Here is a 17,267-nt window from a genome sequence, read left to right on the forward strand (position 1 = left end):
AACAACAGATATTTGTGCAGAATCTGTACCAGAGCCCTGCTGGGCACATTTCCACATGACTAATGGGGGCAGGTTGTGGCCCCTGAGTCACCAAATGCTCCTGAGATGTCCAGATCGGGGGCTCCAATGGATTCATCCTTACGCCTTCTCCTTCCACCACCTCAGCCCTGCAAGCCAACGGTTGAATGTGTGCCCAGGTGGCCAAGAGGCCACCAGCATCCTGGCTGGTACCAGCACTGGTGTGGCCAGTGGGCAGTTTTGGGCCCCTCAGCTCAGGGCTCAAAATGGCGGCACCCAAATCACCTCAGGGCTCAAAATGGCGGCCCTGGGGGAACCAAAATCACCTCAAACACAAAATGGTGGCACCAGGGGCATCAGAGTCACCTCAAAACACAAAACGGCGGCCAGAGGGGTAGTGGGATCACCTCACAAGAAAGGCCTTGAGGTGCTGGAGCGAGTGGAGAGAAGGGAACGGAGCTGGTGAGGGGCTGGAGCACAAGTGTGATGGAGCGGCTGAGGGACCTGGGGGGTTCAGCTGGAGAACAGGAGCTGAGGGGAGACCTTCTGATCTCTGAACTGCCTGAAAGGAGCTTGGAGCCAGGGGGGTCGGGCTCTGCTCCCCAGGAACAAGCGCCAGGAGCAGAGGAAACGGCCTCAAGTTGCGCCAGGGGAGGTTGAGGTTGGATGTGGGAACAATTTCTTCCCCAAAGGGCTGTGGGGCATTGGAACAGGCTGCCCAGGGCAGTGCTGGAGTCACCATCCCTGGAGGGCTGGACAGACGGACATGAGGTTCTCAAGACATGGGGCAGTGCCGGGGGTGGGGAACGGTTGGACCCGATGATATTAAAGATCTTTTCCAGCCCAAATGATCCTGTGGTTCTGTGATAAGCATGAGCCGCCAGACAGCTGCTCAAAGCCCAAACACCCCCTGAACTGTCCAGTCCTCGTGTGACAGCCGGGGACAGCCGGACACACGGACAGCAGATCGCTATCTCCCGGATCGCAGCTGTGCGCGCAGGGGCTGTTTGCACTCACAACACACAGGTAATTCGGTCGGACCTGATCCGCGGCCGCTCGCAGCGATTCTCTGGCTCGGAGGAGAAATCCACACCACGGCTCCATCTGTGAGGAACCTGCTCCTTCCCATCAAAAACCACCCGCCTGCTGCCCCCCAGGGACCAGCCCCAGCTCCCCCAAAACCACGGGGACCCGCTAAGACCCCCCACATCTTACTGTGTGTCCCACCACCCACCCCTCTGAGAAATCCTTTCAGAGCTGTTGTGACACCCGGTCACCTTCACTCCTCTCTTAGAGCACACAAGTTATTTCTTAATATTGTTTTTATCTCCTTGGCCATTTGAAAGTAGTTTAAACGCAGGAACTTGCACCTACAGCGTGTCAATTTTACACATAAATCCACCCAAATCCAGCAAACAAAAGGAAAATGGGACTGCGATGAAGAGGAAGACAGGAAACCTCCCAAAGTATGAAGGCAACCACATCCTCCCACTTGTTAACACCTTTAACGGGGGTTAATTAATGCCATTCACTAAGTATTAGCCCCATTTGCACTTGATTAAGATGTTTAACATTAAAGGTGCAAACGCCTTTCACCACCCCCTGGGTCGCTCTGTTGCGAAAATTTGGCTTTATTTCCACATATTGTGAATTTTAAGGTTGTTTTTCTCAGGAATGGGAACTGTGGCTGAACACTCGAGCATCAGCAAGTTTGCTGGTGACACCAAGCTGGTGTGGTGACACTGGAAGCTGTGCTGTCATCAGAGACCTGGACAGGCTGGAGAGCTGGGGGGGAGAAATGTAATGAACTAGAACAAGGGCAAGTGTAGAGTCTTGAATCTGGGCAGGAACAACCCCAGGTTCCAGTGTAAGTTGGGGAATGACCTATTAGAGAGCAGTGTAGGGGAAAGGGACCTGGGGGTCCTGGGGACAGCAGGGTGACCATGAGCCAGCACTGGGCCCTTGTGGCCAGGAAGCCAATGGTACCTGGGGTGGGTTAGAAGGGGGTGGTCAGTAGGTCAGAGAGGTTCTCCTGCCCCTCTGCTCTGCCCTGGGGAGACCACACCTGGAATATTGTGTCCAGTGGTGGCCCCTCAGTTCCAGCAGGACAGGGAACTGCTGGAGAGAGTCCAGCGCAGCCACCAAGATGCTGAAGGGAGTGGAGCATCTCCCGTGTGAGGAAAGGCTGAGGGAGCTGGGGCTCTGGAGCTGGACAAGAGGACACTGAGGGGGGACTCATTCATGGGGATCAATATGGAAAGGGGGAGTGTCAGGAGGATGGAGCCAGGCTCTTCTTGGTGACAACCGATGATAGGATAAGGGGTAATGGGTTCAAACTGGAACACAAAAGGTTCCACTTAGATTTGAGAAGCAACTTGTTCCTGGTGAGGGTGGCAGAGCCTGGCCCAGGCTGCCCAGGGGGTTGTGGAGTCTCCTTCTGTGCAGACATTCCAACCCGCCTGGACACCTTCCTGTGTAACCTCATCTGGGTGTTCCTGCTCCATGGGGGGATTGCACTGGATGAGCTTTCCAGGGCCCTTCAACCCCTGACACTCTGGGGTTCTGTGTGATTCTGTGATCTCATGAGCCAGAGGAAAGGAGTGGAACCTTCCCTTAAAGCACTCCACAACCACTAAAAAGTACTTTTTAGCTCGCTGCAAGGCTTTTTGTTCTCTCTGCAGAGAAAGGGCATATTGAACAATGAATTATCTCCATTCTGAGATAAAAAACTAATGAAATAAGATGCCAGCCTGGCAGCCCAACCTGTTAAAACGTAGCGCATCCAGCAGGAAGGACGCCGGAGCCTCTGCCGCGGGATTCGATTACGGGCTCGGAATCAAGAAATTAGAATCAATCAAGTAGTTTTCCATTCAGAAATCTAGATAATCACCAGCATCTGGAATGCCGCACGACAGAGCCCAGCGAGAGAATTACCAGCATCACATCACCCACCGTAATCCACATTGACATTTCATTTAGAAACCGGATTTTTTTGTTGTTTAAAACCATCGTAAGACGCTCGGCGACTTAACAGATTTTTCTAGACAACTGAACTTTATGTTCGGGGTCTTCAAGCCTATCATTAATATTTCCCCCCGCCTGATTTAATGCTATGACAATCGATAAAGCGACGACCACTGCTCAGAGCCGAGACGGCCAAACGTATTTACCAGGAGGAGCATTTTGTTTTTAATTAAATAAAAGCCGCTGATCAATGTTTCGGATGTTTGTCCACAGTTTAACCAAAGACGGGCCAGGTCACTCATATCTCCCGAGCAGTTTTATATACCTCAATTAGCACAGGTTTTGGTGTTTCTCACAAGAATTGGGGCTGGGCCACCAACACCTGATTGCTAGAAAACCCCTGAAAAACGCTTTTTCTGTTTGCTGGTGTGTTTGTATTTTAAGATTTTTGGAAATAAACCTCTATTTTTTTAGGGTTTTAGGGCTGAAAGCTCATCCGCTCCTCCAGAACGATCCTCCCAGCAGGTTACAGAGCCCACAAGTCCCAAGCGGCGGCTCCCCGTCCCCATTTTGACAGGGGCAGAAATGGGGACATTTCGCAGAACACCCCCGGCTGCTCCGGTATCTGCACCCACCGCTTTGTGCCTACGTCCTATTTTACCTCGAGACAGCAGCTCCCAAATCTGCAGCGCTTTGATCCACCCAAAAAGAGATGAAAACCTCCCGAGTCGGCCGCGGCGACGAGCCCTTTTCCCCCCCGGGACAGATGTGCCTCCTATTCACCCCGCCGGCGGGGTTCTGGGTGACTGAGCCGGTGACACGGGGCTGGCAGCCGGGCCCAGAGGGCATGTTTGAGTTTGTGCTCAGCGCCCGACGCTCCTCCCGACAGGTGGAGGAAGAGGAAGCTGGAAACTTGAACTTTTACAACAACAATAGCTTCTGTTTCGCTCACGGACGCTTCGATGTGTCCCCCCCTCCCGGCCCCGCCGGAGCCTGTCCTCAATATGTCACTGTTTAACGGCAGGGGTGACACCCGCAGATGCGCTCACCCTCTCGGGATGTGCTTTGCTGGGGAGGGAGGGATGAAAAACATCCAAACCAAATAATATCTCCGAGTAATGAAAGCGCAATCCCTGCTAGAGGCCGGGGAAAGGATCTGACTGCTCGGAACACGGCGAGATGTGGAAAAGGCTTTGATCTTGCTGCCATCTTCGCAGAGATCGCTCAGGTCTCCTTTTTAACTCCTCATGATCATCTCAGGGCTTCACAAAAACACATGAACCTGCATGATGTTGGGCAGAGGCTCGGGGTGGGACAGACTTTAGAGCAGGTCCTGTTGCCATAGGACAAGGGGTGACAATTTGAAACTAAAGGAGGGAGATTGAGGCTGGATATAAAGAATTGTTGCCCTGAGGGTGGTGAGAGCCTGGCCCAGGTTGCCCAGAGAGGTGGTAGATGAACCATCCCTGGAGACATCCCAGGCCAGGCTGGACGGGGCTCTGAGCAACCTGAGCTGCTGAAGATGTCCCTGCTCATGGCAGGGGGGGCACTGGGGGAGCTTTAAGGTCCCTTCACCCCAAACTATTCTCTGATTCTAAGGTTTGTTGAGGACAAACTCCCAGCCTCTTGCTGGCAGCTCTGCCATCGCTGTCCCAATGCCCATGACACACCTGCTGTGCCCACGGCTACTCCACCTCTGTATTTTTGGTGGTTTTAGAGATAAAACACTGCTGTGGAGGTTCACACCACCCCACAGGTGAAACACCCGCCAGGGGCCACAGTCTCACCCAGCTCTGATCTGCTCGCAGCCCTGCGGTGATGGGGACGTTTCCACACCAGCGCTTCGACCGCGCGGCCTGGAACACCTGAGCCCGTCACACTTGCCATCCCGCTCTGTGTGTCCATAACCCATCGCTCATGAGGGCGAATTATCGAATCACGGAATAATTTTGGTTGGAAAAGCCTCTCAAGATCATCGAGTCCAACCGTAACCCACTCATGGCACTGCCCCATGTCCTGAGAACCTCATGTCTGTCTGTCCAGCCCTCCAGGGCTGGTGACTCCAGCACTGCCCTGGGCAGCCTGTTCCAATGCCCCACAGCCCTTTGGGGAAGAAATTGTTCCCACATCCAACCTCAACCTCCCCTGGGCAACTTGAGGCCGTTTCCTCATTGCCACAGGTTTTCTCTCACTGTCTCCTTTTTTTAGGGTCAATTTATGGCCAAGACACAGGGGAAGAAATTGTTGCCCTGAGGGTGGTGAGAGCCTGGCCCAGGTGGGCCAGAGAGGTGGTAGATGAACCATCCCTGGAGACATCCCAGGCCAGGCTGGACGGGGCTCTGGATGAGCTGGGAAGGTCCCTTCACCCCAAACCATGCCATGATTTTATGATTCTTAAGTCCTTAAAGAACAACAAGAAGAGAAGAGACCAACACAGCAGCACAACGATGAGTCAGAGACAACAAGACGAGCGATTCCCGGTTGCTTGACCAAAAAGGAGAAATCACTGTTCAGGGTGACTTGGCTATTTCTGCACCTAAAAATCAGCCTGGAGACAGCAGAACTGACACGGAGCATCCTGCTCCACCAGCACGTCTGGCTGGATCCCTGCGAGACGAGGAGAGCGCCTGGTGCGCTCCAAACCTCATTAACACACAGTTTTGGGCGGCTGCCCGATGGTACAAACGAGCCGGCTGACACACGCGCCGTGTTTCCATGAGTCACAGCCGTCCGGCGCTTCGGAAAACACTGCTCCATCATATTTATGTGGTGAGGAAACTCTGCTGTAAGCCGGCGCTTTGGTGGGTGGTTTATTAAGAAACAAAGCTGGAACACAGAGAATCAATATTAATACAGAACACAAACACAAGGGGGATCGAGGCGGTAAATCTTCACGGCTTTGCATCCTGCTCTCCCTCCGAACGTGTGGAACAACGGAGGCTGAGGGGAAATTAAACTATCCACATTAATTAGGTGTTATCTTCTGTACTGGCTAACACCGGGAAGATATGAGCTGCTTGGGCAGATGCTCCCAAAGGGAATGTCCAAGGAAAATAACACGTTCCTGGGTCTCGATGAAGATTTCAGCCCCGTTTCTTGCATTAAGGAAGCTGGTAAAGATGAGAAAACCTGTCTGGGAGCTGAGAGGAGACAGAGGGAAGAGCAGAGGCTGGGAGGCTGGATCCAGCCTCTGGACATGCGATCCTTCCCGTAATAACACCAATGTCTGCGTTAGCAAGAGCTCTGTCGGGATGTCTGAAGATCTGTTCAACGCCATGGACGCTGCAGCTGGGGAACAGCGGCTGGAAAAGGCCCTGGGGGTGTTGGTGCCAGCGGCTGAACATGAGCCAGCGTGTGCCCAGGTGGCCAAGAGGCCACCAGCATCCTGGCTGGTACCAGCTCTGGGGTGGCCAGCAGGCCCAGGGCAGTGACCGTCCCTGTGCTGGGACCTGGGGGGACAAACCGCCAATCCTGGGGGCAGTTTTGGGACCCTCATCTCAGGGCTAAAAAAGGCGGCCCCAGGGGCACCAGAATCACTTCAGAGCTCAAAATGGCGGCACCAGGGGAACCAAAATCACATCAGAACACAAAATGGCGGCACCAGGGGCACCAGAATCACCTCAGGGCTCAAAATGGCCACCAGAGGGTTGGCGGGATCACCTCACAAGAAAGGGCTTGAGGTGCTGGAGCGAGTGGAGAGAAGGGAACGGAGCTGGTGAGGGGCTGGAGCACAAGTGTGATGGAGCGGCTGAGGGACCTGGGGGGTTCAGCTGGAGAACAGGAGCTGAGGGGAGACCTTCTGATCTCTGAACTGCCTGAAAGGAGCTCGGAGCCAGGGGGGTCGGGCTCTGCTCCCCAGGAACAAGCGCCAGGAGCAGAGGAAACGGCCTCAAGTTGCCCAGGGGAGGTTGAGGTTGGATGTGGGAACAATTTCTTCCCCAAAGGGCTGTGGGGCATTGGAACAGGCTGCCCAGGGCAGTGCTGGAGTCACCAGCCCTGGAGGGCTGGACAGACGGACAGGAGGTTCTCAGGACATGGGGCAGTGCCGGGGTGGGGAACGGTTGGACTCCATGATCTTAAGGTCTTTCCAACCCAAATGATTCCGTGATTCTAGGACCCCATCACACTTTTCAGGAGCACAACCTCAAACCAGGCAGCAGATTCTGGACACACACACACCCCAGGGCTCCTACACCTCCCGTTTGGTGACTACAACTCATTTTAGGAACCAAACACCAGTTATCTTTGCTGGCACTCAAATCCTCTGTGGGGTTCTCCACATTCCTGGGTCCCATCAGGGTGATGGATTCACGCTCTTCCAAGGATAAACTCCTTTATTCCAAAGGATAAAAGGGACCCAGTTATCCTAAAACCCCTTCAGTTCTCAGCCCACAGCCCAGCCACTGCTCCAACCCGCCTCGGTTCCTCTCCCTGCCCCGTTTTCCCTCTGCCCTTCAGCACAACTCTGACTTAACTCTCCTCACACATCAATTTTCTGCATTCAGACCCAAAGGTCGCATTTCCTAATCACCGTTCGACCACATTTTAATGTGTAAAGCACAAGCCGTGACCTGAGCAAGACGTTGAGAAAGTCCAGTTCCCCTGTTTGTGCGGCAAGAGAAAACAACCCCCCCGAAGCAGATGAAGAGAGCGCGGAGCAGAGGACGCGGCCCAGGGAATTACAAACATCTGGCTGCTTTTTGTAACAGTCTTTTGATCCGAAAGGATGGAATAATGAGCAATATCGGCGACTGGAGGAGCAGCACCACGTCTCTGCTCAGCGTTTCCTGAGCCTCGCGAGATGGGTTTGTTGAACGGCAGAGGACACGCGTCTGGAGTCGCTGTGCGAGCTCAGCCCTGCAAACCACCGGCTTCTCGCTGCCTTTAAGTTATTATAACATGATGTTAGGCCACGGGAGAGGGTTTTAATGAGCCTAAAGTGATATTAGAAAACTCCGTCTCGCTCCTGGGCTGCGGAAGTTGGTTGTAAAGCAAAAAGGAGTCGGTAGTTGTCACAGCAACACGTGGGAGCTGCAAATATGGGGGTTTTAGCGGGGAAAGCAGCTCCTGGGGAGCGGGAGTGGAAGGGGAGAGGCCAGAAAAGAAAGGAGAGGCTGCGGATGTGCGGCAAAGCCCCCAGCCCTTCCCGAATCCGGCGGAGCATCCTTCCCTCTGCTGCTCACAAATCACCCAGACGGCCCTTAAGCAGCAGCTTCCTGCAATTACGAGCAGCAGAGCACATGTGCCAATTAGCTGCACACCAATATCCCCTTCGGTCCTTGATCTAGGCCAGATCTCAGCCCCCGGGGGTGCAGCAGAACGCGGCTGCTTCCTCCGAGCATCCCCTCTCCTCCCCTGGCTGGGAAACACAGGCTGCCAGGCCCTGCAAAACCTGAATTCTATGCTGGGTGGGGAATGGGAGAGCTCGTCCGCATGGGGTTACTGGGAGAGAGCGGGCAGGACGGGCGGGATCTGCTGGACAAGCTTTTCAGACTCTTCTGGGTGTTTTCAGGAGGGTTACTGGACTCTCCTCTGTTTTCAGGAGGGTTCCCCGCTCCTTCTCGGTGTTTTCAGGAGGGTTCTCAGACTCTTCTCGGTGTTTTCAGGAGGGTTCTCAGACTCTTCTCGGTGTTTTCAGGAGGGTTATTGGACTCTCCTCTGTTTTCAGGAGGGTTCCCCGCTCCTTCTCGGTGTTTTCAGGAGGGTTCCCCGCTCCTTCTCGGTGTTTTCAGGAGGGTTCTCAGACCCTTCTCGGTGTTTTCAGGAGGGTTCTCAGACTCTTCTTGGTGTTTTCAGGAGGGTTCTCAACCGCTTCTCGGTGTCTTCATGGTTCTCAGCTGCTTCCTGGTGTTTTCAGGAGGGTTCTCAAGCGCTTCTCAGTGTTTTCAGGAGGGTTCCCAGCTCCTTCTCGGTGTTTTCAGGAGGGTTATTGGACTCTCCTCTGTTTTCAGGAGGGTTCCCCGCTCCTTCTCGGTGTTTTCAGGAGGGTTCTCAGACCCTTCTCGGTGTTTTCAGGAGGGTTCTCAGACTCTTCTCGGTGTTTTCAGGAGGGTTCTCAACCGCTTCTCGGTGTCTTCATGGTTCTCAGCTGCTTCCTGGTGTTTTCAGGAGGGTTCTCAAGCGCTTCTCAGTGTTTTCAGGAGGGTTCCCAGCTCCTTCTCGGTGTTTTCAGGAGGGTTATTGGACTCTCCTCTGTTTTCAGGAGGGTTCCCCGCTCCTTCTCGGTGTTTTCAGGAGGGTTCTCAGACCCTTCTCGGTGTTTTCAGGAGGGTTCTCAGACTCTTCTCGGTGTTTTCAGGAGGGTTCTCAGACTCTTCTTGGTGTTTTCAGGAGGGTTCTCAACCGCTTCTCGGTGTTTTCGTGGTTCTCAGCTGCTTCCTGGTATTTTCAGGAGGGTTCTCAAGCACTTCTCAGTGTTTTCAGGAGGGTTCTCAGATGCTTCTGTGTTTTCAGGAGGGTTCTCAAACTCTTCTTGGTGTTTTCAGGAGGGTTCTCAGTCACTTCTTGGTGTTTTCAAGAGGGTTCTCAACTGCTTCTCGGTGTTTTCAGAGTTCTTAGCTGCTTCTTTGTGTTTTCAGAAGGGTTATTAGATCTTCTTGGTGTTTTCAGGAGGGTTCTCAAGCACTTCTCAGTGTTTTCAGGAGGGTTCTCAGATGCTTCTCAGTGTTTTCGGGAGGGTTATTAGATTCTTGGTGTTTTCAGGAGGGTTCTCAAACTCTTCTCGGTGTTTTCAGATGCTTCTTGATGTTTTCAGGAGGGTTCTCAACCACTTCATGGTGTTTTCAGGAGGGTTCTCAGACTCTTCTCAGTGTTTTCAGACGCTTCTTGGTGTTTTCAGGAGGGTTCTCAACCGCTTCATGGTGTTTTCAGGAGGGTTCTCAGACTCTTCTCAGTGTTTTCAGGAGGGTTCTCAGCCACTTCTCGGTGTTTTTAGGAGGGTTCTCAGCTGCTTCTCAGTGTTTTCAGGAGGGTTCTCAGCTGCTTCTCAGTGTTTTCAGGAGGGTTCTCAGCTGCTTCTCAGTGTTTTCAGGAGGGTTCTCAGCTGCTTCTCAGTGTTTTCTGGAGGGTTCTCAGCTGCTTCTCAGTGTTTTCTGGAGGGTTCTCAGCTGCTTCTCAGTGTTTTCAGGAGGGTTATTGGACTCTTCTTGGTGTTTTCAGGAAGGTTCTCAGGAGGTTTGTTTCCCCCAGACAGCTCCAGACTGAGTCCCCAGCACTTGTCACGGCTGAGCTCAAATCTGTCCTGCCTGCAGGTGGATTTTGTTAATCAGAGAATCACAGACTCACAGATGGTTTGGATTGAAGGACCTTCCCAGCGCCCCCAGTGCCCCCCCTGCCATGAGCAGGGACATCTTCAGCAGCTCAGGTTGCTCAGAGCCCCGTCCAGCCTGGCCTGGGATGTCTCCAGGGACAAATAACATTTGTATCTGAAGTAGTAGAACCTGTGCGCCAATAAATGGAGGTAAAAAGCTTTGCAAATATAACCTTCACAAAATGAATCGCGATCCTGGTGCAATCCAAGCACTGCAATCAAAAAGAGGAGGATGCGTTGGAGAGGAGAAAGAGGAGGAATCAACATATGTCAATTTGTTTGACTTCCTAGGAGACAAGTTGCATTTGTATTTAAACAGACATGAGCAGAAAGCAAAAAGCGCAAGCGATATCTTTAAAAAGTTACCCTGATTTGAAAAAAGAGCGATGAAGAGAGGAAATATTTTCACCATAGCACTGACATCAAACCATTCGCCACATACTTGAATTTACCCCATGAGGCACCTGCTGTGCCCGTGGGACACGGTGACACCGTTCCTCAAGGACCCTCCTCGGCCTGAGACATTTTAACAACTGCTTGAGGTTCTTCTTCTTGAGGCTTAGACACGGAGTACGACGCATATTCAAAATTTGCACCTCTGCCTTCAGCACGAACGATCTTGGCTCGCATGGGGGTCGCAGAGGCACCCCAGAAATCAGTTTAGGCAGGCGATGAGCCCCAAAGAGATTCTATTCCAGCCAGAAGTGTTAATGTTTGACTAACGCAGCACTGCTGCTCATGAACCACCCTGGGAACCACTCGAATGAATCCAGGTCCTTCCCCAGAGCGACAGCTGCACAAGAATAGGGTGGGCAGAGGGTAAACGTGTCTCTTGGGTGAGAAACACGCTGGTTTGCTCACAGTGCGCGAGTTTAATGCGGCCAGACGGGTCCTGAATGATGCCAACAACCCCAGGAGACGCAGACAACCGCGACAAGCGCGTTGTCCCTGGGTCAGCTCTGGAGATGCTCCACAGCTTCGGGCAGCCCCGAGCTCTCTCCTGTGCTCCTGGTGGGACAAGAGCCCCTTTTTGTCCAGGGACAGGTCCCCACAAATGAGGTTCCGCAGCTTCACGAGGGGAAAATCCACGATCCACCTTCCAGTTCACCGGTGAGCGCTCAATGTCCCTGTGACCCGCTCCGGAGGCGAGAGGGCGAGGGGAGCATCCCACGGGATGCGTGAACGAGCTCTGAGTCACGGCGGGTAAGGAGGACAAGCCCACCCTTCCCCAAGCTGATCCCTCACCCCTCTCCCCATCCTGCTCACCTGCTCACTTCCAAAACGTTGTTGACCTTCGCAGCTTCCAGCAGAGCATCTTCTGAAAACAGAGAGAGAAGGAAAAGTGAGTTAGCGGCGAAACGCACAGGCGGACATCGTAACCCAGAGGTGGCAGAGGCGCCTGCAGCAGGGCCCGTGCTCACAGCTCTTGTCATGGAACCACAGGATCATGTGGGTTGGAAAAGACCTTTAAGGTCATCGAATCCAACCGTTCTCCCACCCCTGACACTGCCCCATGTCCTGAGAACCTCCTGTCCGTCTGTCCAGCCCTCCAGGGCTGGTGACTCCAGCACTGCCCTGGGCAGCCTGTTCCAATGCCCCACAGCCCTTTGGGGAAGAAATTGTTCCCCACATCCAACCTCAACCTCCCCTGGCGCAACTTGAGGCCGTTTCCTCTGCTCCTGGCGCTTGTTCCTGGGGAGCAGAGCCCGACCCCCCTGGCTCCAAGCTCCTTTCAGGCAGTTCAGAGATCAGAAGGTCTCCCCTCAGCTCCTGTTCTCCAGCTGAACCCCCCAGGTCCCTCAGCCGCTCCATCACACTTGTGCTCCAGCCCCTCACCAGCTCTGTTCCCTTCTCTCCACTCGCTCCAGCACCTCAAGGCCTTTCTTGGCATGAGGGGCCCAAAACTGAGCCCAGGATTGCGATGGACCCAGCAAAGGCTGGAGCGAAGGGAAAAGGTCCTGCTGGGGCACCCAGTGCTGGGGATGAGCCAAGGAACCAACTGGAGAAACAATGACTTCTCCTGTGTTTGTAAAGCAAACTCCACATCCAGCGAGCTCTGCGGTGCTGGAGGTTTTACAGAGCAGCTGGTTCTGTCATCCTGGGCTGTCACAGCCTCAGCCAGAGGTTTCCAGACATAAGGGCAGTGAGTCCCTGACACAGGCTCAGATGACACCTCCTGGCTGGACAGGGAAAGGACAGAGCCCGGCCCTGACTGAGATGCACGGATCACAGAATCACTTTGGTTGGAAAAGCACCTCAAGATCATCAGTCCAACCATTCCCCACCCCTGGCACTGCCCCATGTCCTGAGAACCTCATGTCCATCTGTCCAACCCTCCAGGGCTGGTGACTCCAGCACTGCCCTGGGCAGCCTGTTCCAATGCCCCACAGCCCTTTGGGGAAGAAATTGTTCCCACATCCAACCTCAACCTCCCCTGGGCAACTTGAGGCCGTTTCCTCTGCTCCTGGCGCTTGTTCCTGGGGAGCAGAGCCCGACCCCCCTGGCTCCAAGCTCCTTTCAGGCAGTTCAGAGATCAGAAGGTCTCCCCTGCAGCTGTACTGGGACATCTGGGGACAATTCTCCCCAATTCTCAGCAGCCTTCAGGTCTTTCCTGCTCTCGCCCCAACATTTTCTGCCTCTTCTCTCCAAGTCATTTGTGCCCATTGCTCACCCTTCTGCCTTACGTCTTTAACCTCTCAACCCACAGATCAGCTCTGTCCCCTGCACCCTGTCCCATCCTCCTGGGTGAGTGTCCTTGCTTGGGGACACGGACACACAGCCACAACCGGACACAGACCACGGCCACAGCTCACCCCAGCAGCCAACGTTCTGCAGATGTTCGAGCTGCACCGCAAACCTCAACGTTTCCTCCGTTGCCCTGGAAGCAGCAGCACTGAGAGCTGCAGGGAGTTATTTTGGCTGACGGATGTCACCACTGCGGCCAAACCAAGAGCTTTCCAGCAGAAATTGCTTGTGCAAAAGCAGATTTACCCAAGCACTGCGCTGTCTCAAGGACAAGTCACATTTCCAGCTTTGAAGAAACACACATACGTTCTGCCATAGAATCAAAGGACAATTTGGGTTGCAGGGATGTTAAAGCTCCCCCAGTGCCCCCCCTGCCATGAGCAGGGACATCTTCACCAGCTCAGGGTGCTCAGAGCCCCGTCCAGCCTGGCCTGGGATGTCTCCAGGGATGGTTCATCTACCACCTCTCTGGCCAACCTGGGCCAGGCTCTCACCACCCTCAGGGGAAACAATTCCTCATACCCAGCCTGAATCTCCCTCCTTTAGTTTAAAACCATCACCCCTTGTCCTATCACAACAGGCCCTGCTCAAAAGTCTGTCCCCATCTTTCTTCTCAGGCTCTTTTAAGTCTGGAAAGGCCACACTAAGGTCTCCCCGGAGCTTCTCTTCTCCAGCTGAACACCCCAGCTCTCTCAGCCTGTCCCCCAGCAGAGCTGTTCCAGACTCACATCATTCCTGTGGCTCCTCTGGCCCCTCTCCAGCAGCTCCATGTGTGTCCTGTGCTGAGGACCCAGAGCTGGACACAGCACCTGGTCAAGCACAACATGGGGTTTCTCCAAACCCATTCACAAAGCAGGAGCAAGGGGCAGGTCACCCTCCGTGGGGACCCCCGAGCTCCCCAGGCCTGACCTCCTGCAGCCCAGAGAGGTGGTGGATGAACCATCCCTGGAGACATCCCAGGCCAGGCTGGACGGGGCTCTGAGCAACCTGAGCTGCTGAAGATGTCCCTGCTCATGGCAGGGGGGGCACTGGGGAGCTGGGAAGGTCCCTTCAACACAAACCATCTGTGATTCTCTGATCCCCACGCTCTCTGGAAAATCCCCCTGCCTGCTTCCCGCACCCTCCCTGCCCCCAGGATTTGGGGCACTCGTGGCTCTGCCCCTCCACCCTCCGCCACCACCACGTGGCTGCTCAAGTCTAAACCGCAACCGCTTCACAAACCGGCTCCTGCACCAAAGCCAGGCCTGAGTCTCGCAGACCTTTTCTAAGCACTAATTACACAAGATTCCTCATAACGTCAGTGAAGTCTCCTGGGTAACCAACCCGGCAGCACGTTACTCACGGGGAAACCGACCTCTGACATGCGACCTGCTGTGGCTCAAAGCTACACATACACGTGGACCGAAAAGCGCACAACAGGTCACAGGGACTGTCCCCTGCGCTTCAGCTCACCCGCGCCAGCCTTTCTAGACCCCAACAGAGGTTTGTGGCCACCCAGCTGCTCCCTTCCCACCGTGGGGTGGACACAAACCACCCCATAGAAACCTTGGGCTTACAAGGGTGGGAACTCATAGAATCACAGAATCATCTTGGTTGGAAAAGCCCATCAAGATCATCGAGTCCGACCGTTCCCCACCCCTGTCCCTGCCCCATGTCCTGAGAACCTCCTGTCCGTCTGTCCAACCCTCCAGGGCTGGTGACTCCAGCACTGCCCTGGGCAGCCTGTTCCAATGCCCCACAGCCCTTTGGGGAAGAAACTGTGCCCAAGATCCAATCTGAACTCAAGTCCTACTCCGAAACCTTTGTACTCGCTCAAAATCTCCTCTGCTCAAAGCAGAAAGCTGGGGAGAAAATTCACCCCAAGAGCTCAAAGCCTCCCCCAGGCAGCTCTGCCCACTGGGATCTGCCCCAGGACCCATCACAAAACACAAAATCACAGGATGCCCTGAGCTGGAAGGACCCACAGGATCATTGGTTCCAGCTGCTGTCCCTGCAGTGACAACCCCACAGGTCACCCGTGTGTCTGAGGACGGTGTCCAGTCTCTTGTTGAACACTGTCAGGTTGGGCCGTGACACCTCCCTGGGAGCCTGTTCAGTGTCCAGCACCTCTGGGGAAGAACCTTTGCCTCATGTCCCACTGACCCCCTGGCACATCTTCTGCTGTTCCCTGGGCTCTGTCACCGGTCCCACCGCAGAGACCCACGAGGGTGCAGCTGAGAATGGCACTGGGTGGTTTATCTCAGTGGTGAAGGCGAAGCTCGTCATCTTCCCTCAACCTAATCACTAGTGGACCCACCACAAACCAACCCCCCCAGGGCTTGGGATCAACCCCAACCCCGCCAGCCGGGCTCCATCCCCCCAGAGGGACCCCAAGCCCGCTCCCCACTGATCACCGTCCCCAGCGATAGTCACCCTTGGAGCGCTGGTCCCGCAGGTAGCAGTAGGCCAGGGCAGCCAGCCCGGCGGGCATCGCTGCGACCAGGGGGCCGCTCCAGCGCCCGCCGGGCTCTCCTCCGCGGTGGCAGAACCGCTGCCGTGGTCCCGGTTCTCCGGGGGCCGCTGCCGCGCCGGGTGGTCCCGAGATGGGACAGAGAAGCCGGGGGGGTCGCAACAAGGCCAGGCCGGGGATCTGTGGGTTCGAGTCCCGCTTGCGGCACCTCCCCGCGGCTATGGGGGTGCACCCCAGGGCTGGCCCTGTTATAGTGGGGGGGGCCCCCGGGCCTGCCACCGTTAATAGAGGTGTCCCCCCCGGGCCCGGCCCCGTTGCCAGGGGTGCCCCCCCCAGTCCCCGCCGCCCCCCCGGGGCCGGGTCCCCCCCCGGCAGCTCCGCGCTCATTGGCTGCGGCGCGGGCTCGCAGCGCCCCCTAGCGGCCAAACCTAGCAACCGCCGCCTGGCGCTCCCGGCCCCCTCCGCTAGCGCCGGAGCCTCGTAGTGTCCCCGGGACGGCGACAGCCACGGCTGCGCCCGGAGGAGCCGCGCCAGCCCCGGCGGAGGCGGGCGGGCCGCCAGGGAAGCCAACATCACCCCTGCGCTCCCCGCGGTGCCGCTCGGACCTTCCCCCCCCACCGCCTCACGGCCGCTGAGGCCGGGGAACCAAGATGGCGGCCGCCGGCAACCCGGCGCGGGCAGAGCGGCGGCGCGGGGGTGCGCGCAAAGGCTGCTGGGAGCTGTAGTCCTCCCGGGGCGCTTCGCCGCGCTGCTGCTTCCGTCGTGGACTACAACTCCCAGGAGGCGCCGAGGAACGGCGGCGCCGCGCGGGGCATGGCGGGGCGGCGTGGGGTTGGCGGCGGGTAAGAGGCGGGGCCGCGGGTTCGAGACCCGCATGGGCCTGGCCGCGCGTGCGCACGTGGGCGTGCAAAGACACTCGTGAAAACACACTCGTGCACACACGCACTCGTGCACCCTCCGAAGTGTGTGCGCACAGAGTGCAGACATGAGTGCGCACACACAGGTGTGTGTTTCCCAGCCAGGGGCGGATTTGCACACTAGCCAGGGGAATTGGCACAGCAATAAAGGGGGATTTGCACACCAGCCAGGGGGATTTGCACACTAGCCAGGGGGGATGTGCACAGCAATAAAGGGGGATTTGCACTCCAGCCAGGGGGATTTGCACAGTAACCAGGCCCCATAACACAACAACAAGGGGGATTTGCACAGCAATAAAGGGGGATTTGCACACCAGCAAGGGGGATTTGCACACCTGCAAGGAGGATTTGCACACCAAGAAGGTCGATTTGCAAAGTAACCAGGGGGCTTTGCACACCAACAAGTGGGTTTTGCACAGCAACAAAGGGGATTTGCACACCAGCTGGGGAGATTTGCACACCAACAAGCATGATTTGCACACCAATAAAGGGGATTTGCACAACAACAAGGGGGATTTGCACACCAAGAAGGTGGATATGCACAGTAATCAGGGGGATTTGCACACCAACAAGGGGGATTTGCACAACAGCCAGGTGAATTTGCACAACAAGAAGGGGCATTTGCACACCAACAAGGGGGATATGCACAGTAATCAGGGGGATTTGCACACCAACAAGGGGGATTTGCACAACAGCCAGGTGAATTTGCACAACAAGAAGGGGGATTTGCACACCAACAAGGGGGATTTGTACAGTACCCAGCAGGATTTGCACACCAACAAGGGGGATTTGTACAGTAACAAGGGGCATTTGCACACCAAGAAGGTGGATATGCACAGTAATCGGGGGGATTTGCACACCAACA

The 17,267-nt window shown here is 55.4% G+C and overlaps 1 protein-coding gene across 1 annotated transcript in view; it reads right to left on the bottom strand.

Annotated features, from left to right (window-relative positions):
- CLPB (ClpB family mitochondrial disaggregase) overlaps positions 1–16,155 on the bottom strand; it is an 89,074-nt gene extending 72,919 nt beyond the window's left edge. Inside the window, exons 1-2 of the mRNA XM_005510998.3 lie at positions 15,449–16,155; positions 11,558–11,609 (exon numbers count right to left, since the gene is read on the bottom strand). Coding sequence (XP_005511055.2) covers positions 11,558–11,609; positions 15,449–16,058 — 662 coding nt within the window. The 5' untranslated portion in view covers positions 16,059–16,155. The remainder of the gene's footprint in view (positions 1–11,557; positions 11,610–15,448) is intronic.
- Positions 16,156–17,267: the final 1,112 nt, after the last annotated feature.

This window comes from Columba livia, chromosome 1 (assembly GCF_036013475.1).
Source record: "Columba livia isolate bColLiv1 breed racing homer chromosome 1, bColLiv1.pat.W.v2, whole genome shotgun sequence".
In the NCBI taxonomy this organism is placed as follows: domain Eukaryota; kingdom Metazoa; phylum Chordata; class Aves; order Columbiformes; family Columbidae; genus Columba; species Columba livia.